We start from the raw sequence: 17742 nt of genomic DNA, 5'->3' as shown, positions 1-17742 counted from the left end.
ATTTAAAATTAAAACGTTCTGAAAAGGAGCAAAATGTTGTCGCAGAACATAATGAATCCAGAGTGACACAATAGTAACCAGTAAATATAGATATTATTTTGTGCTGATATTTTTCCTTAAAACAAACCAAAGTATTTTCAGGTACACTTGACTTGACAGATGCATGTATAATCTATTTTCATTCTTGATTACTTAAATGTACTGTAAGACAAATGTTGATTGATCTTCCAGCTGCATCTGTTCCTGAACACATTTAGCAGTTATTGATTTCATGTCATTGTCACTTTATATCAAAGCTTATTAGCACATAATGCTCTCATTATACAGCAAACATGATTAACCGTTTCTCTTTCTATCTAGTTCTCCTTTGGAAAGGACGTTGTGAAATGCCTGAGCTTGACATTTATATGTGGAATAAGACAGACACAATCACACACGTCTTTGTGAGATTCACCCACTTAAAAGAACACACTGCAAAGCACTGTTCTGTGTATAAAAATAAATATTTTCTATAAAAGCAAGTATTTTGAATTTTTCTTTTGCTTTTTATTTGAGTGGGTAATGGGGGTGGGTTTTATTTTACACTTATTTAAAAAAAAAAAAAGTAATGACATCATGCTCCTTTTCCGTTTTGTGGCTGTGTCATATTCATATTTTTGCTTTTAACAAATATTTAAAAGTGTGCCACTTGGATGCTAGATGGTGCTACATGGTCATTTTCATTCTGTAAAAACCTACACTATAACACAAGGTGTTTTGATTTCAAACTTTGAATTTAATTTATTTATTTGAACTAAAAATTAAAATGAAGAAAAAAAAATGGAATCCTGATATGAAATTTTATATTTGCTATTTAAACTTGACTCACTCACCATGTAATGAAGAAGTAAAGTACACACGTGATGATGTTTGTTTTGTTACACTTCACCAAACCCACACTACAAAATGACCAAAGAATCAGGTAAAATCCAGTAAACCTTGAGATTATTACTTGTGACGTAAGAACAAAATATATGGATATGAGAACTGAAGTACATTAAAGTTTAATCTCTTAAATATTGTCATTTTAATTTAATTTCATTTCATTTTTATTTCATATTTATTACCCATGGACCTTTAAAAAGTCTACGGAAGAGGATTAGGGCCAAGCAATAATAAAAAAATAAAACCATCTCGAGATTAAAGTTGTTAAATTTCGAGAAAAAACTCGTTAAATTTCGAGAAAAAAGTCAAAATAAAATGTTGAGAATAAACTCATTAAATTACAGAAAAAAAGTCATTAAATTACGAGAAAAAAGTCATTAAATTTTGAGAACAAATTCGCAATTTAATGTCATTTTTTCGTAATTTAACGACTTTTTTCTCATAATTTAATGACTTTATTCTCAACATTTTATCTCGACTTTTTTCTCGTAATTTAACAACATTTTTCTCATAATTTAACGAATTTGTTCTCGTAATTTAACGACTTTTTTCTCGTAATTTAACAAATTTGTTCTCGTAATTTAACGACTTTTTTCTCATAATTTAACGAATTTGTTCTCGTAATTTAACAACTTTTTTCTCGTAATTTAACAAATTTGTTCTCGTAATTTAACGACTTTTTTCTCATAATTTAACGAATTTGTTCTCGTAATTTAACAACTTTTTTCTCGTAATTTAACAAATTTGTTCTCGTAATTTAACGACTTTTTTCTCATAATTTAACAAATTTGTTCTCGTAATTTAATGACTTTTTTCTCATAATTTAACGAATTTGTTCTCGTAATTTAACAACTTTTTTCTCATAATTTAATGACTTTATTCTCAACATTTTATCTCGACTTTTTTCTCGTAATTTAACGACATTTTTCTCATAATTTAACAAATTTGTTCTCGTAATTTAACAACTTTTTTCTCATAATTTAACGAATTTGTTCTCGTAATTTAACAACTTTTTTCTCATAATTTAACAACTTTTTTCTCATCATTTAATGACTTTATTCTCATAATTTAATGCCTTTATTCTCAACATTTTATCTCGACTTTTTTCTCGAAATTTAACAACATTTTTCTCATAATTTAACAAATTTGTTCTCGTAATTTAATGACTTTTTTCTCATAATTTAAAGACTTTATTCTCAACATTTTATCTCGACTTTTTTCTCGAAATTTAACAACATTTTTCTCATAATTTAACAAATTTGTTCTCGTAATTTAATGACTTTTTTCTCGTAATTTAACGAGTTTATTCTCAACATTTTATCTCGACTTTTTTCTAGAAATTTAACACGTTTTTTCTCGTAATTTAACAACTTTAATCTCGAGATGGTTTTATTTTTTTATTATTGCTTGGCCCTAATCCTCTTGCGTAAAAGTCTCATTTCTGCTATTGTAGGCTCACTTTGTAAATTTAAGCAATTCATTTGGACAAGCACAAACTGTTCCTGCTCGGCCAGAATCGCCTCAGAGTCGTGCAACTTTAGAAGCAAAGTCATCGCCTGATAGGGCAGCGAGGCAACAAGTCACTGCCTGAGTTTCAGACGCAGTCCAGGTCTCGCACACGACCGCCCACACCGCATGATGATGTTTTCACAGGACGCAGCCAGTATAAACCAGGCTTAACGGGGATTCACTTAATGAAATTACAGCCTGACAGAAAGATTGAAGATTGTTTATCTGTGTGGATTCATTTACTCTAATATACAGCGAATAAATATTTACAGGAATTACAGAACTTGTGGAAAAGAGTATGTTCAACACACTCAATCCCGCGCCAACTTTCAGGGCCTGATGATTTCTTATTTCAGTGTAGTTTAGCAATACATTTCTAAGAGTGTGTGTGATTGGACAGTTTCATGAATGTGTTTAGCCACTTAATGACATTTAAAGTTATTAAGATCTGCCTCTAAAGCCACAGAACACACACACACACACACACACACACACACACACACACACACACACACACACACACACACAAGCAGCCGTAATTAAAGCTAGCAGAGCTCTGAAAACACAACTCAAGGTCAGCTTAATTGTACAGACAGATGCTGTAGCCATCTCTCTCACACACACACACACTCACACACGCTCGTGCCGCTGATACACACAAATTCACACACACAAATTGATGCCCCGTACACTATTCACCTTTCACCCTTCTTAACATGTCCTCTTTGTGTGTAAAAACTGCGCTCATGACCGTTCGCTTTTAAACGTGATGACCAGCGACTTTTTATTCACTCATTAAACTGGAAAATATCCATGTGAATCGTCTGTGTGTGTGTAAGAACAGCCATTACTGCTTAATAAGACTGAATCCCACTAGCCAAGCAGAGATTTGAGATAGTGTAACTAATGAGAACACACACACACACACACACACACACACACACACTCGTAGTGAAGCGGCTTGTCTCCTACATTACTGTAGTCCCAGTGGGATTCAGTACACAGGCTGGCCAGCCCAGAACAGTAGCACTTCTCGCATCCACGGGGATGGTCTCGACGGAGATGATAGAATCCCTGTTTACAGCGGTCACAGTTCCGTCCCTCCACATGCTCCTGAAGAGAGAGAGAGAGAGAGAGTGTTGAGTGAAACTGGGCTGCATGCACTATTAAACACTGTTAAAGCAGCTCTAACCCATGGGAAGCGTGTTACTTAAACACACACGCAGGTGCGCAAACCTCCACAGACGAGGAAAACTCATTATTCTTCTATTTCATTTATTTCAATAGCTGCAGGACCTCTGTAACAGGGTTTGTGCACCATTTAGAATTCAAATAAGTTGAAATAAGCTTGCCAAAATATAGCCTATACACACTACTGTCGTGAGTCGGTATGGGGCCGGTTTAATGTTTTTGAAAACATTAACAGTCTCTTCTGCTCACCAAGGCTGCATAATTTGATTAAAAATACAGTCAAAACAGTAAAAACAGTGAAATATTATTATGATTATGATTAAAACAGCTGTGAATATATAGTAAAGTGTAATTTATTCCTGTGATCAAAGCTGAATTTTCAGCATCATTACTCCAGTCTTCAGTGTCACATGATCCTTCAGAAATCATTCTGATATGATGATTTGATGCTCAAGAAACATTTATGATTATTATTCTTATCAATATCGATTATTATATCAATTCTTGTTTATTATCAATTTCTTTACAAATAAAATGGGGTGTCAATAATTTTTTAACCCAGCGATTGGGTTGTTTTAGCCCAGCGGTTGGGTTGTTTTAACCCAGCGATTGGGTTGTTTTAGCCCAGCGGTTGGGTTGTTTTAACCCAGCGATTGGGTTGTTTTAGCCCAGCGGTTGGGTTGTTTTAACACAGCAATTGGGTTGTTTTAACCCAGAGGTTGGGTTGTTTTAATCCAGCGATAGGGTTGTTTTAGCCCAGCGATTGGGTTGTTTTAGCCCAGCGATTGGGTTATTTTAACCCAGAGATTGGGTTGTTTTAACCCAGAGATTGGGTTGTTTTAACCCAGAGATTGGGTTGTTTTAATCCAGCGATAGGGTTGTTTTAGCCCAGCGATTGGGTTGTTTTAGCCCAGCGGTTGGGTGGTTTTAACCCAGAGATTGGGTTGTTTTAACCCAGAGATTGGGTTGTTTTAATCCAGCGATAGGGTTGTTTTAGCCCAGCGATTGGGTTGTTTTAGCCCAGCAATTGGGTTGTTTTAACCCAGCGATTGGGTTGTTTTAACCCAGAGATTGGGTTGTTTTAATCCAGCGATAGGGTTGTTTTAGCCCAGCGATTGGGTTGTTTTAGCCCAGCAATTGGGTTGTTTTAACCCAGCGATTGGGTTGTTTTAACCCAGAGATTGGGTTGTTTTAATCCAGCAATAGGGTTGTTTTAGCCCAGCGGTTGGGTTGTTTTAGCCCAGCGGTTGGGTTGTTTTAAACCAGCGGTTGGGTTGTTTTAGCCCAGCAATTGGATTGTTTTAGCCCAGCAATTGGGTTGTTTTAACCCAGTGATAGGGTTGTTTTAGCCCAGCGATTGGGTTGTTTTAACCCAGAGATTGGGTTGTTTTAGCCCAGCGGTTGAGTTGTTTAAACCCAGTGTAGGGCACCGCTCGACAGAACTTACAAATGGCTTCATCAGCCAGAGGCATGATTGAACAAAGCTTCATGTGGTCCAAAAGATCCATTTCCTGAAGTGATGACGTGACTTCTTTTAACAAAGGACTCTGTCTAAAGGACTTATTAGCTCATCAGCAATAAACTAATCAGAACCCATCACGTGGATCTGATCACATTAAATCTATTGATTCTCTCACAAAACCCTCTTGTATTAGCGGACGGAACAGGAAAACACCCATCAACGGATTTGAAGACGAATCTGTCCTATCAATACCTCCCTTGTATTGAGCAATCCATCCTGACCCGGTCACTCGTGACTCCGGTCAAAGTTTAAACTATGCTTGAAAACTGTGCAATGAACTTCGAATGGACCATCATTAAGAAATCATTTTAAACTATATACAGAATAATACATGCCATGATGTAATTACTAACATGTCTATTCAATGTATTCAATATGTGGGTTTTCTTCAAATGCATTATTGTAATCATTGTTTTAATTAGGTCAGTCTCGTAATATGTGTGTGTAAGAAGTGTGTCATGTTTGAGCTCTAAATACAGAGTTTATAATTCTCTGTAATTCTGTGTGAATGAAACATTGAAATTCAGTATCAGGAAAATATTAAGAAACTTTATAAAGTTGTTAATCAAACAGGAGAATGTTCTGCAGATATCACGCGGTGTGATCAATGGACAATAGACGAGGCGTGTCTAATCTCCGTAGCAACGTCTCATTGGAGGATCGCATCTGAAGGATGGACCCAAATTGCTCCTTTAAAACTATGCTTTCCCAATAGCCAGTTGTCAAAAGATATGTAAAAGATACGTCAAAGAATCGATACGCTGAAGAAGGGTTGAAGAACCCATCTAACTGCCGTGGCTGATTTCCATCTGACAGTCGCTGACTATCTTCATCCACGAGCCGCAACAGCCGTCACATCCCGAACCCTGAAACACTCCGTTAAACCTTTTGACCAAAGTCTCCAAAGAAGAGAGCCGCTCCAGCCAGACTCTCAGAACAGCGCGTTTCACCAGCCAATAACCTTCTTCAAAGCTTCCGCGCAGCCCAACGAAGGGCTTTCCCGAGAAGACGTCACCTGAAAGACAGCCAATCCAGAACGGGATTCCGCTGTACACGAGTCACGGAACAACCCGATTACCTCAGCTGTCACAGCAAACGCAGGTACAAGCAAACTTCTCTCTCTCTTGCTGGGAACTGGTGAAACTCCTTTAAACCTAAAGAATCAAGCCAAAGCTCTGCTTTTGTGATTTTCCTCAGGTTATGAGTTAAGTTAGCACTGAACTTGGGACTTTTCATAACTCATCAACTCCGCGAATGTGTGTGCATGTATGTATGTGTGTGTGTGCGCGTGTGTTTAGCCTTAGTTTCCTGTAATCATTAGAAGTAGTCAATAAATCTTGTTTTGATTTTCACATATACGAGTTTCTTGTGCTGTGTGTCAAATTACTGCCTTAAACGTAAAAGATCAAGTTACCTCTTGCTTATAATATAATAATTACAATAATAACAATAATCATAATATTGTTACTGTTGGCCGCAGAATAATATTTTATCCAGAATTGGTAAAATACTCTAACCTCAATTTTCGCTGGACGAATAATTGATGAAGTGTTAAATATTAATTCTGAATCATTTACAGTGAATCATTTACAGTTGATTCAATTCTTATTCCCTGTAACAATTAAATTGAGCTAATAAATAGGCTAAGTCCTTACACCAGCGGTTGGGTTGTTTTAACCCAGAGGTTGGGTTGTTTTAGCCCAGCGGTTGGGTTGTTTTAGCCCAGCGATTGGGTTGTTTTAACCCAGAGATTGGGTTGTTTTAGCCCAGCGGTTGAGTTGTTTAAACCCAGCAGTTGGGTTGTTTTAACCCAGAGATTGGGTTGTTTTAGCCCAGCGATTGAGTTGTTTAAACCCAGCGGTTGGGTTGTTTTAACCCAGAGGTTGTGTTGTTTTAGCCCAGCAATTGGATTGTTTTAACTCAAAGGTTGGGTTGTTTTTGCCCAGCGGTTGGGTTGTTTTAACCCAGCAATTGGGTTGTTTTAGCCCAGCGATTGGGTTGTTTTAGCCCAGCAATAGGGTTGTTTTAGCCCAGCGATTGGGTTGTTTTAGCCCAGCGGTTGGGTTGTTTTAAATCCAGCGATAGGGTTGTTTTAGCCCAGCGATTGGGTTGTTTTAATCCAGCGATAGGGTTGTTTTAGCCCAGCGATTGGGTTGTTTTAATCCAGCGATAGGGTTGTTTTAGCCCAGCGATTGGGTTGTTTAGCCCAGCGATTGGGTTGTTTTAACCCAGAGATTGGGTTGTTTTAATCCAGCGATAGGGTTGTTTTAGCCCAGCGGTTGGGTTGTTTTAAACCAGCGACTGGATTGTTTTAGCCCAGTGACTGGATTGTTTTAGCCCAGCAATAGGGTTGTTTTAACCCAGCGATAGGGTTGTTTTAGCCCAGCGATTGGGTTGTTTTAGCCCAGCAATTGGGTTGTTTTAACCCAGAGATTGGGTTGTTTTAACCCAGAGATTGGGTTGTTTTAGCCCAGAGATTGGGTTGTTTTAACCCAGAGATTGGGTTGTTTTAATCCAGCGATAGGGTTGTTTTAGCCCAGCGGTTGGGTTGTTTTAAACCAGCGATTGGATTGTTTTAGCCCAGTGATTGGATTGTTTTAGCCCAGCAATTGGGTTGTTTTAACCCAGCGATAGGGTTGTTTTAGCCCAGCGATTGGGTTGTTTTAGCCCAGCAATTGGGTTGTTTTAACCCAGAGATTGGGTTGTTTTAACCCAGAGATTGGGTTGTTTTAGCCCAGAGATTGGGTTGTTTTAACCCAGAGATTGGGTTGTTTTAATCCAGCGATAGGGTTGTTTTAGCCCAGCGGTTGGGTTGTTTTAAACCAGCGATTGGATTGTTTTAGCCCAGCGATTGGATTGTTTTAGCCCAGCAATTGGGTTGTTTTAACCCAGCGATAGGGTTGTTTTAGCCCAGCGATTGGGTTGTTTTAGCCCAGCGATTGGGTTGTTTTAACCCAGAGATTGGGCTGTTTTAACCCAGAGATTGGGTTGTTTTAGCCCAGCGATTGGATTGATTAATCCCAGCAATAAGGTTGTTTTAGTCCAGCAATTGGGTTGTTTTAGTCCAGCAATAGAGTTGTTTTAGCCCATCGATTGGGTTGTTTTAGCCCAGCGATTGGGTTGTTTTGGTCCAGCAATAGGGTTGTTTTAGCCCAGCGATTGGGTTGTTTTAGCCCAGCAATTGGGTTGTTTTAGCCCAGTGGTTGGGTTGTTTTAACCCAGAGGTTGGGTTGTTTTAGCCCAGCGATTGGGTTGTTTTAGCCCAGCAATTGGGTTGTTTTAGCCCAGTGGTTGGGTTGTTTTAACCCAGAGGTTGGGTTGTTTTAGCCCAGCGATTGGGTTGTTTTGGTCCAGCAATAGGGTTGTTTTAGCCCAGCGATTGGGTTGTTTTAGCCCAGCAATTGGGTTGTTTTAGCCCAGTGGTTGGGTTGTTTTAACCCAGAGGTTGGGTTGTTTTAGCCCAGCGGTTGGGTTGTTTTAACACAGTGGTTGGGTTGTTTAAGCCCAGTGATAGGGTTGTTTTAGCCCAGTGGTTGGGTTATTTTAGCCCAGCGATAGGATTGTTTTAACCTAGCGATTGGGTTGTTTTAGCCCAGCGACTGGGTTGTTTTGTTAGAAGTTTATTGACAGCATGACAAACTCTCTAAATGAACTTTTGTGTTCCCGTCACCAGACTGAGTTCTGACACTTTCATTTATTTCTGTATATTACAGCTATTGGCGAGTTTGGCGTGCGAGCGCAGCACCTGGAGCGAGTCCATCCCGTCTGTGGGTGTAATTTACTGATGTTCCTTAATGTTCCATTTACACTGGCGCTCTGCCTGAGCCGAGCCATTACTGAAGAGAGCTGAACGCTTGCCTCTATAATCTGACCATCACAGCCTCTTCATGTGGGTAATGCCAAACACACTTCACCTCCACTCACTCTTCATCTGTTCATCCATCCATCCGGAGTGCTGAGAGAAATCCTGCGAAACTCTTCTCAGTGATCTGTAGTCCTGCATTAAAGGCCGAAGAGGCTGATTTATTTATTTATTTAATTTTTTCCTTCATTTTAAAGCACTGCACAGTTTGTTTGCGCACCAAAGATTTGAACATGGGGAAATTGATTCAGGCTGAAACAAATTTGACAGCTGACGAAAAAAAGATGCATGCTGGTTTCCAGGATAACAGCAAAGTGTAAAGAAGCTTTGAAGCTGTATTTCTTTTACACAGAATAAAGATACTGTGTCTGATACTGGGCCAGCATAGCAACTTTCAAATGAAGCATTGCATTCTTACACTGAGGTGGCAGAGAGCCACTTTAACATCATATAACGTGTTTCTACCCACAACTACAAAAACAATGGCTGTTGCTGTTTTCTTGGAGCTTCTGTTCTTTCCCAAAAGCATCATTACCCAACTATGGTCGCAAGTTCCATCGTTACTAATGCAGTTCCAACTAACATTCACAAACAGCTGGGGTTGAAGGTCCAAATGTCAGTTTCAGTGCAGCTTCAAAGAGCTCTACATGATCCCAGACGAGGAATAAGAGTCTTATCTAGAGAAACCATCGGTCATTCCTTTTAATCCACCTACGTCACGTGTGACCTTTCCAACATGATTACGTCATGCATGGAGCATCACAGAGCAGTGCAAGATGAGTATTTGTGGTTAAAAAGTATTTAATTTTTATTTTTTTTAGAAAATGTCAGATGGTTTCTCTAGATAAGACTCTTATTCCTCGTCTGGGATCATGTAGAGCTCTTTGAAGCTGCACTGAAACTGACATTTGGACCTTCAACCTGTTGAACCCCAGTGAAGTCCACTATATGGAGAAAAATCCTGGAATGTTTTCCTCAAAAACCTTCATTTCTTTTCCATTGAAACACATGAATATCTTGGATGACATGGGGTGAGTAAATTATCAGGACATTTGAATTCTGAAGTCAACTAATCCTTTAAGTGAGGTGACCCAAATTCACGACACCGTACAGAGATCCTTCATGTAAGTGAGATGTCCACCTACATTGGAAAATCTGAATCACTGGCTCTACTACAGCAGCGGATTCACTCCTGTACTCTGCTTTTGGAAAACAGATCATTTTAAAATCCCATGATGACTACAAATCAATCATTAGGGTCCTCAGGACTCCCACCTGCCATCTTCACAAGAAGAAGAGGCCGTCCAGAGTGCAGCTCTGAAGTCTTATTCACTGTCCACAGCAGTGTTTTTCCTCACTGAATGACTGGACTCTGGAAATCTACCACCAACGCTTTTGTCCTGTAGATGTCCAGCTGAAAGTCCCAGGGTAACAAAAGTCTCTAACACCCTGTGGGTGGTTTTGTCAGGCCTCCAGACGCTGTGGACCACCTGAAGCCTCGTTAAGCCAGATGGCTGAAGGGATGCTTCTTGAGACATGTTCATCTAAACCTTTTTCCATGTTCCTCTGCACTACCAGCTTACTTTTTGGAAATGGTAACTGATCTCTGTCCACTCCAGACATCATTGTTCCTTGATAAACTCCTCACTGTAGTGTTTTTCACCGCTCAAAGTGAACTAAAGACCAGATTTAAAGGCCTCTACTTTCATCCTTTAGATCCTTCACAGTGGCCTTTTGTTGAAGCACATCACTCATTTTGGGAACTTTTTGATGTTTTCATCTTCTGTATCTATCTGTCTCCAAGACATTCTGCAAAATGTCCTTTACCAGCCGTTTCCTCACAGTCCCGGTTGTGACAGGATTAGTGTGCAGGAATATGGCACACCCGAACGGATCAGAAATCACAAAGCCAACAGAGTTTTCTGTGTTCTTCTTAGAATATCTGGAAGGATGTCTTCTGGAGCATGTGGATGTCTGTTTTCATTTCTACATATTGAGATGACATGCCACCACATGCTTGTGTGAGATTCCTTGTAACCTGGATGATGGCCTTTCTGATTCAGTGCTCTCTTACGTAATTGGTTTTGTTGTTCAGCCTGAACAGTCTGTAGAAAGTTAATGGTGCCTTAAATTCTTGGAGATCACTGTGATCTCCATACAAGTAATAGAAGTAATAGAAATAGTGAATCTAAAGTGAACACGTGAATCTAAAATAGAGAAACATCACTTCACTTGATTGACACATGTTACGTTTTCTAATGCCACCATAAGATGCCGTTCACACAGAGCGGACTTTTCCATTCTACTGCTCTACACACAATTCACAAGCGCAATGATCAAACACGCCTGTCTAGTGTGCGTTTTCACAGAAAAACAATGGAAACAATTCTATGAAAACGCACACTAGACAGGCGTGTTTGATCATTGCGCTTGTGAATTGTGTGTTTTACAGCATTTTAAAGTGCCATTATGCTATTTTAAACGCTCCTAATTACATTTTTCTTACAAAAACTCATCGCTTCACTTCAGAAGGCATTTATTAACCCACTGGAGTCGTATGGATTACTCTTATGATGGATGGATGTGCTTATTGGAGCTTCAAAAACTCGGACACTATTCAATGCCATTACAAAGCGGGGACTGTGTTCGGCTGAAAGAACAAAGTCATCATTTTTGGGTGAACTATCCCTTTAAGAGTCAACATACAGCTAAATCTCTATGTGTGAATACTCTCACAAAAGGAACTATGACTGCATTTATGTCCCAAAAACTGGCCTTGATAGCAATTTGTCCTGGGCTGCACCATCTGTCGTTCACAAAATCTGCTAGTTCATCACCATTTTCTTACCACTCTCGCTTTCATGCGCAATTTGAAAGCCATTCACTGCAGTTGGGAGTATCAGCTCCCTGCCAAGCGTCAGTGGGACACATGAGATTATATTGTTTGTGTTACCCACGGCCAATGGTCTGTGCTGTAAGCTTGTCCATTTACTATGCTGTGACCATAATGATTGTAGGCCAGGTCTGATTTCTTGTATTTGTTTTGTAGCTCAGCACTGACAACTCTACAGATCCTCTGGAGGACGCTGGACCAGAGGATGAAAGAGGATCACCTCAACATTACCAGCCGAGCAATATTACAGTACTAGTTTATATATTTTGTATAAACTAACAGTAACACTTTATTTTGATTGCCTACTTTACACACTCTACTTACTTAATATAAGTAACTTTGCAACGTCATGTCAACTAGCAGTCATTAGAGTATTAGTAGAACATCTGCTTAATAGGTTTTATGCTAATCATACATATTAATATTTTTCAGAGACACAGATTGGCATCCATAAATATCTAAACAACACGACCCCAACCTACACGCCCAAGGAATCACACTGACCTCCATGAAACCGTTTCTCCAAAAAAAAAAAAAATTAATCAATGAATTTTGTAAGGCAAATTTTGTAAGAGAAGTACTGTAAAAAGTTAATTTAGTAAAAAAGTTTTTAGTTAATTTAAAATGACCGAAGGAATCAGAGAGGGAAAAATCAATTTCTAGAACTCATAATTAACTTTTTAGAAAAGTGCGTACACAAGTGACCACATGGGCTGCCACAGACTCTGAGCCAGAAGCAAATTAGACAAAGAATAATTTACTTATACCATTTTTGCAGCTTCTATTTTAATACATACCCATGATATAAAATGACTCGTACAGTAGCGTTGTGGTATTACAGTAGTGTGGTATTACTATAGCACTGTGTGATCGTGAATGTATAACCAGAGCGAGGTCGGTGGTGATGTGGAAATGTTCGTACCTTACACACACAGGGCGGCTGGCAGGGATCCTGGTTAACGCTGCCCTCGCTGCTGCAGTCGCACCGCTCACACTGAGGGAATCCTGCGTATCCGAACGCACACCCGTCGCACTTCTCACCTGCGTAGCCCTGCTTACAGATGCACGAGCCCACAGCCAAACCTGCCACAGACAAGAAAACAGCATTACTGCAACCATTTCCACCTGTATTTAGTGCTGAAAGCTTGTGATCAGATCACCAAAAACAATAGGTGGACACCGGGCTGCTGACCCATCATGTGTGGTGTTGTACCTGTGGTGGCCCGACTCTCATCTGGAACACATGCGGAGTGAAGTGAACCTCTCAGGTCACATGAGCAGGGTCTGCAGGGTCTGCTCTCGTCTGGACTCACCTGTGGAAATATGAGAACAAATATCATTCACTAAACCCTGCTTTCAAAATGATGTTGACCCATGGCAACTCAAGTCTAAGGCCTCATTCAAAGGGAGATATGGGACGTTCTGACTATCCGAGTTGAATAAAAGGCTCTGAAAGTCCTATGCGTTTGAATAGTTCCACACAGAACTGTACGAAAATTATTCAAAAGCATGGCAAAAAGTTGTTGCTGGGACACTAAAGATTATATTAGGAAAGCTTGACATCAAAGTAAGGAGGTCGAGCTTAAATGAGCTTAATTTCTCAATTTTTCCCCTAGAAAAAGTTGCTTTTAGAAGTAGCACAATGAGGACCAAACACTTTCTCAGACAGAAATAAGAGAAAACTCACCCCATTTGGTCTGTAGTATCCGTCTACGCATGATTGACAGTTAATTCCTCCTGTGTTGTCAGAGCAACCAAGACAGACTCCGCCCCCCTCATACGCCCCATTAATATTCATGCTCAGCTTAGCATCGGCCACAGTCTGGTTGTAATAGCATTCCTCTGATTTACCGTGACAGTTACACTCTGGCAAATAAACACATCACACAATAATACAACATAAGAAGAGAAGTACAGTTCCTGACACATGAATATACGGTTAAAATACTGAAATACCACATGAGGAAGAGTTGATCTGAATGCTGGCATCAGACCAACAGCACCACTGCAAGAATAATAAATCAGAAGCTAACATTTCCACCACAATATCACAAGTTATTTTGCATAAATTGACACTATTCAGCAGACACATCTATGCAAAGCGACTTCCAGTGTGCGTGTTTCCTGAGGATTTAACCCACATGCTGTTCAATGCATGGATCACTGGGATTGATCTTATAATGGAAGGATACCATTAATGAAAGCTGGATTGAGTGATTTTGCTTTAATGCAAGATGTTAAATAATCAAGTCAATATTGAGTACATTTTAGACATAATATTACTGATTACTTTGTAAAAAATGGTTCCACACACAAACACACAGTAGCAGTGTTTCGTTCCTGAATGTTTTTAACAAATCGGTTGAGTGAGTCATTCAATGACTTGTTCATAAAAACACTCACCAAAAAGTGTTGCATAATTTTAATTACTATGCATTCACTTTTACATAGCTGATGTGAATATAGTCACTCATATAAGATGAACTGATGTTCCTATTGTTTATAGAACACACTTAAAATAAGACAAAATTGATCAGATCTGCGGGACATTGTTGAGGCCTCTTACGTTCACAGACGTGGCGCGTGAGGAAGGTTCCCGCCATCCAGGGTTTCTGGTTGTAACCAGGGCAACAGCGGTCACAGCTCTCCCCACAAGTGTTGTGTTCACACTCACAGCTGAATTTCTGACATTGAAACCAAAAGTCAATCAAACCAACTGTGTGCCATTCAGAATTGATTTGAGAATGCATTCCAAATTTAAACTCAATTTTAACTGGGAGTTATACAGCGCATTTCCAAAAATAGATGATCAACATTTAAAATGATACCTACAGTGCTCAGCGTAAATGAGTACACCCTCTTTGAAAAGTAACATTTTAAACAATATCTCAATGAACACAAAAACGATTTCCAAAATCTTGACAAGACAAGTTTAATATAATATCTGTTTAATCTGTTTAACATGAAAGTAAGGTTAATAATATAACTTAGAGAACAAAAGTTTCAGTTTTACTCAAATTAGGGTGATGCAAAAATGAGTACACCCCACTGAAAGTCTCTGGAGCAGAGCTAAATTTTAGACTACAAATGTCTAATTTAACAAATTAGACATTTAAACCAATTCAACCACAGGTGAGTCTAATTATTCATTACACAGGTGTCCAGCAGACAGCTGAGTATAAAAGGGTGTTAAAACCCCATTTCTTACTGTCAGCAATGGCACCACATTTTGGAAATTGTTTTTGTGTTCATTGAGATATTGTTTAAAATATTACTTTTCAAAGGGGGCTGTATGAGCACTGTATGAACATATTTATTTAATCTATATTTGTCAGGCTTGTTTAATTTGATAAAGTTATACACACACACACACACACACACACACAGGCACCACAAAATACAGCAGTTATTGTTTTTTTTAAACTGTTGTGAGTGCATGCTTCAAGTGATTAGTCTCTAATTAACACCTTAATAATAAAGCTCAAGCAATAAACCTAATTAAAATTGCACACATGAGCTTTAGATGACAAACCTTGGTGTCTGTGTTGAGAGGGCAGGCCTTAGCGTGACCGTAACAGATGCACATGCCACCTACTGATATATCCTTAATGGAGTAGTAATACTGAAAAACAAAAGCATTACAATCATATTTGTACTCAAACTCTACTGTAACACAAACTGCAGTAATGACTGCATCCCAGACTGTAAAAGAAGATATACAGATGCAGATTGCCCTTGGCAAACCTTCTGCAGATATATGACGTGTGGTCTGGACTGAGAAGAACTAAGGATCTTGCAAGCTATATAATTCCCATTACCCCTCACATAACAAAAGTAGAGTCTGTGAAGCACTCCCCCCCCCCCCCCCCCCAAAGCTGCCAGAGTGTTTTTTTTAAACATGAATCTAAATAATGAATTGATCTAGATGCTGATGCAAGCGGGTCTGTGGTAAATATATCACTATTTTATGATGCACATGTCCTAAAACTACACCCTTCAAGGTACTGACTTTGCATCACCGTTGTGTCAAGCTGGTTGTGAAGCTCAAACAAACAGATCAATGAATTGAAAATTCTGTCATCAGTTACTCACCATGTTGTCATTCCAAACCTGTAAGAAGTTTGAAACACAAATAAAGATGTTTTTAAAGAAACCTGAGAGATGTCTGTCCCTCCATTGACGGTCCATGCTTCAAAAAGTTCATAAAGAGATGATAAAACTTTGTCCACACTAATACATTTTCATTTGAAAACTCATCTTTTTCTCTATGTTTTGGCCTTCATTCTCGTGTTACGCAGCACGTTTTGAACTTTTTGAAGTATCAAAGTGGTAGTTGAGTGGATTGTCAATGGAGGGACAGAAACCTCTCAGATTTCATTAAAAATATTTGTGTTTCGAAGATGACCAAACGTCTTACGGGTGGGTGAACTAACCCTTTAAACGTACTAAAGTCGCAATACACTTTACACACACGAGAATGACACACATCGCCTTCAACTTAGCCTTTAATTTAGCCAGCTTATGCCTCTCAGACTACAAAAAGACTCTTTGAATGAAATAATTTGGGTACATTTATCCAAATTGCTCAATGCACGTGAGAAACATAATCCTGCATTTCATAACGCAACTCTCCTTTGATGGAAACAGGTCAATCAGAGAGTTAATGAGTTTGTAGGAGGAAGTGGGCGGGTGGAGGCGTGTGATATGGTGTCTTAGAGGGAAAGAGCGGGCCGATTTGTTAATTACTGTGTGATTTTAATTAAAACCCATCTGTCTGAGGAGGAGAGGCTGGTAATAGATGAGGCGGCCCGGGCAGTATTAGCTCCAACCATCCACACACAGATGGCGCATGAATGGCACTGTGCGACGACAAACATTCTCTCTGGTGTCAAAGCATCGCACTAGCGCTCCAGCAGAGGCACATACCCGTCTGGTGACGATGGGGTCGATGTCTTTGGGGTCATTGAGGTCGAGGGTCATGAGGTCAGCGTTTAGGGTGCGGATCCTCTGGAACTGCAGGCGGATATAACGTGCCGAGGTGAAGTTGAGTAATGTGGGCGATGGATCGTCCGCGCTGGGACGACCGTTTATTAGTGAGGTGTGAATCTGAAAGAAAACAAGAAATGGTGAATTGCGTGCGAGTGACTGTCTCTATGAGTGAGTCTTTGAATCATTCCCTCAACTGTGGTTGTATATAAACTTATATACATGGCTGATTTGTAGATTGTTATCTAAAAATGGTTTGTATTTTTGTATTTCCCATTTATTTTCTATGGCGTTGATGTGACTGCGAAGATCACAAGTGTGACTATTTTAAAGGTGCCCTAGAATGGAAAATTGAATTTACCTCAGCATAGTTAAATAATTAGAGTTCAGGACATGGAAATGACATACAGTGAGTTTCAAACACCATTGCTTCCTCCTTCTTATATAAATCTCATTTGTTTAAAAGACCTCTGAAGAACAGGCGAATCTCAACATAACACCGACTGTTACGCAACAGTCGGGATCATTAATATGTACACCCCCAATATTTGCATATGCCAGCTCATGTTCAAGGCATTACACAAGGGCAGCCAGTATTAACGTCTGGATCTGTGCACAGCTGAATCATCAGACTAGGTAAGCAAGCAAGAACAATAGCGAAAAATGGCAGATGGAGCAATAATAACTGACATGATCCATGATATCATGATATTTTTTAGTGATATTTGTAAACTGTCTTTCTAAATGTTTCGTTAGCATGTTGCTAATGTACTGTTAAATGTGGTTAAAGTTACCATCGTTTCTTACTGTATTCACGGAGACAAGAGCCGTCGCTATTTTCATTATTAAACACTT

General features: G+C 39.2%; 1 protein-coding gene across 9 annotated transcripts in view; it reads right to left on the bottom strand.

Moving 5' to 3' along the window:
• Positions 1 to 17742, bottom strand: part of lama2 (laminin, alpha 2) — a 171309-nt gene that overhangs the window by 99725 nt on the left and 53842 nt on the right. For all 9 annotated transcript variants that reach the window (XM_048208189.1, XM_048208190.1, XM_048208191.1 and 6 more), the window contains exons 5-11: positions 16828 to 17007; positions 15434 to 15523; positions 14468 to 14585; positions 13589 to 13767; positions 13115 to 13214; positions 12824 to 12984; positions 3406 to 3546 (exon numbers count right to left, since the gene is read on the bottom strand). In XM_048208189.1, the coding sequence (XP_048064146.1) occupies positions 3406 to 3546; positions 12824 to 12984; positions 13115 to 13214; positions 13589 to 13767; positions 14468 to 14585; positions 15434 to 15523; positions 16828 to 17007 (969 nt within the window). The remainder of the gene's footprint in view (positions 1 to 3405; positions 3547 to 12823; positions 12985 to 13114; positions 13215 to 13588; positions 13768 to 14467; positions 14586 to 15433; positions 15524 to 16827; positions 17008 to 17742) is intronic.

This window comes from Megalobrama amblycephala, linkage group LG11, assembly GCF_018812025.1.
Source record: "Megalobrama amblycephala isolate DHTTF-2021 linkage group LG11, ASM1881202v1, whole genome shotgun sequence".
Lineage (NCBI taxonomy): Eukaryota > Metazoa > Chordata > Actinopteri > Cypriniformes > Xenocyprididae > Megalobrama > Megalobrama amblycephala.
This window is presented reverse-complemented; position numbering and strand designations above follow the sequence as displayed.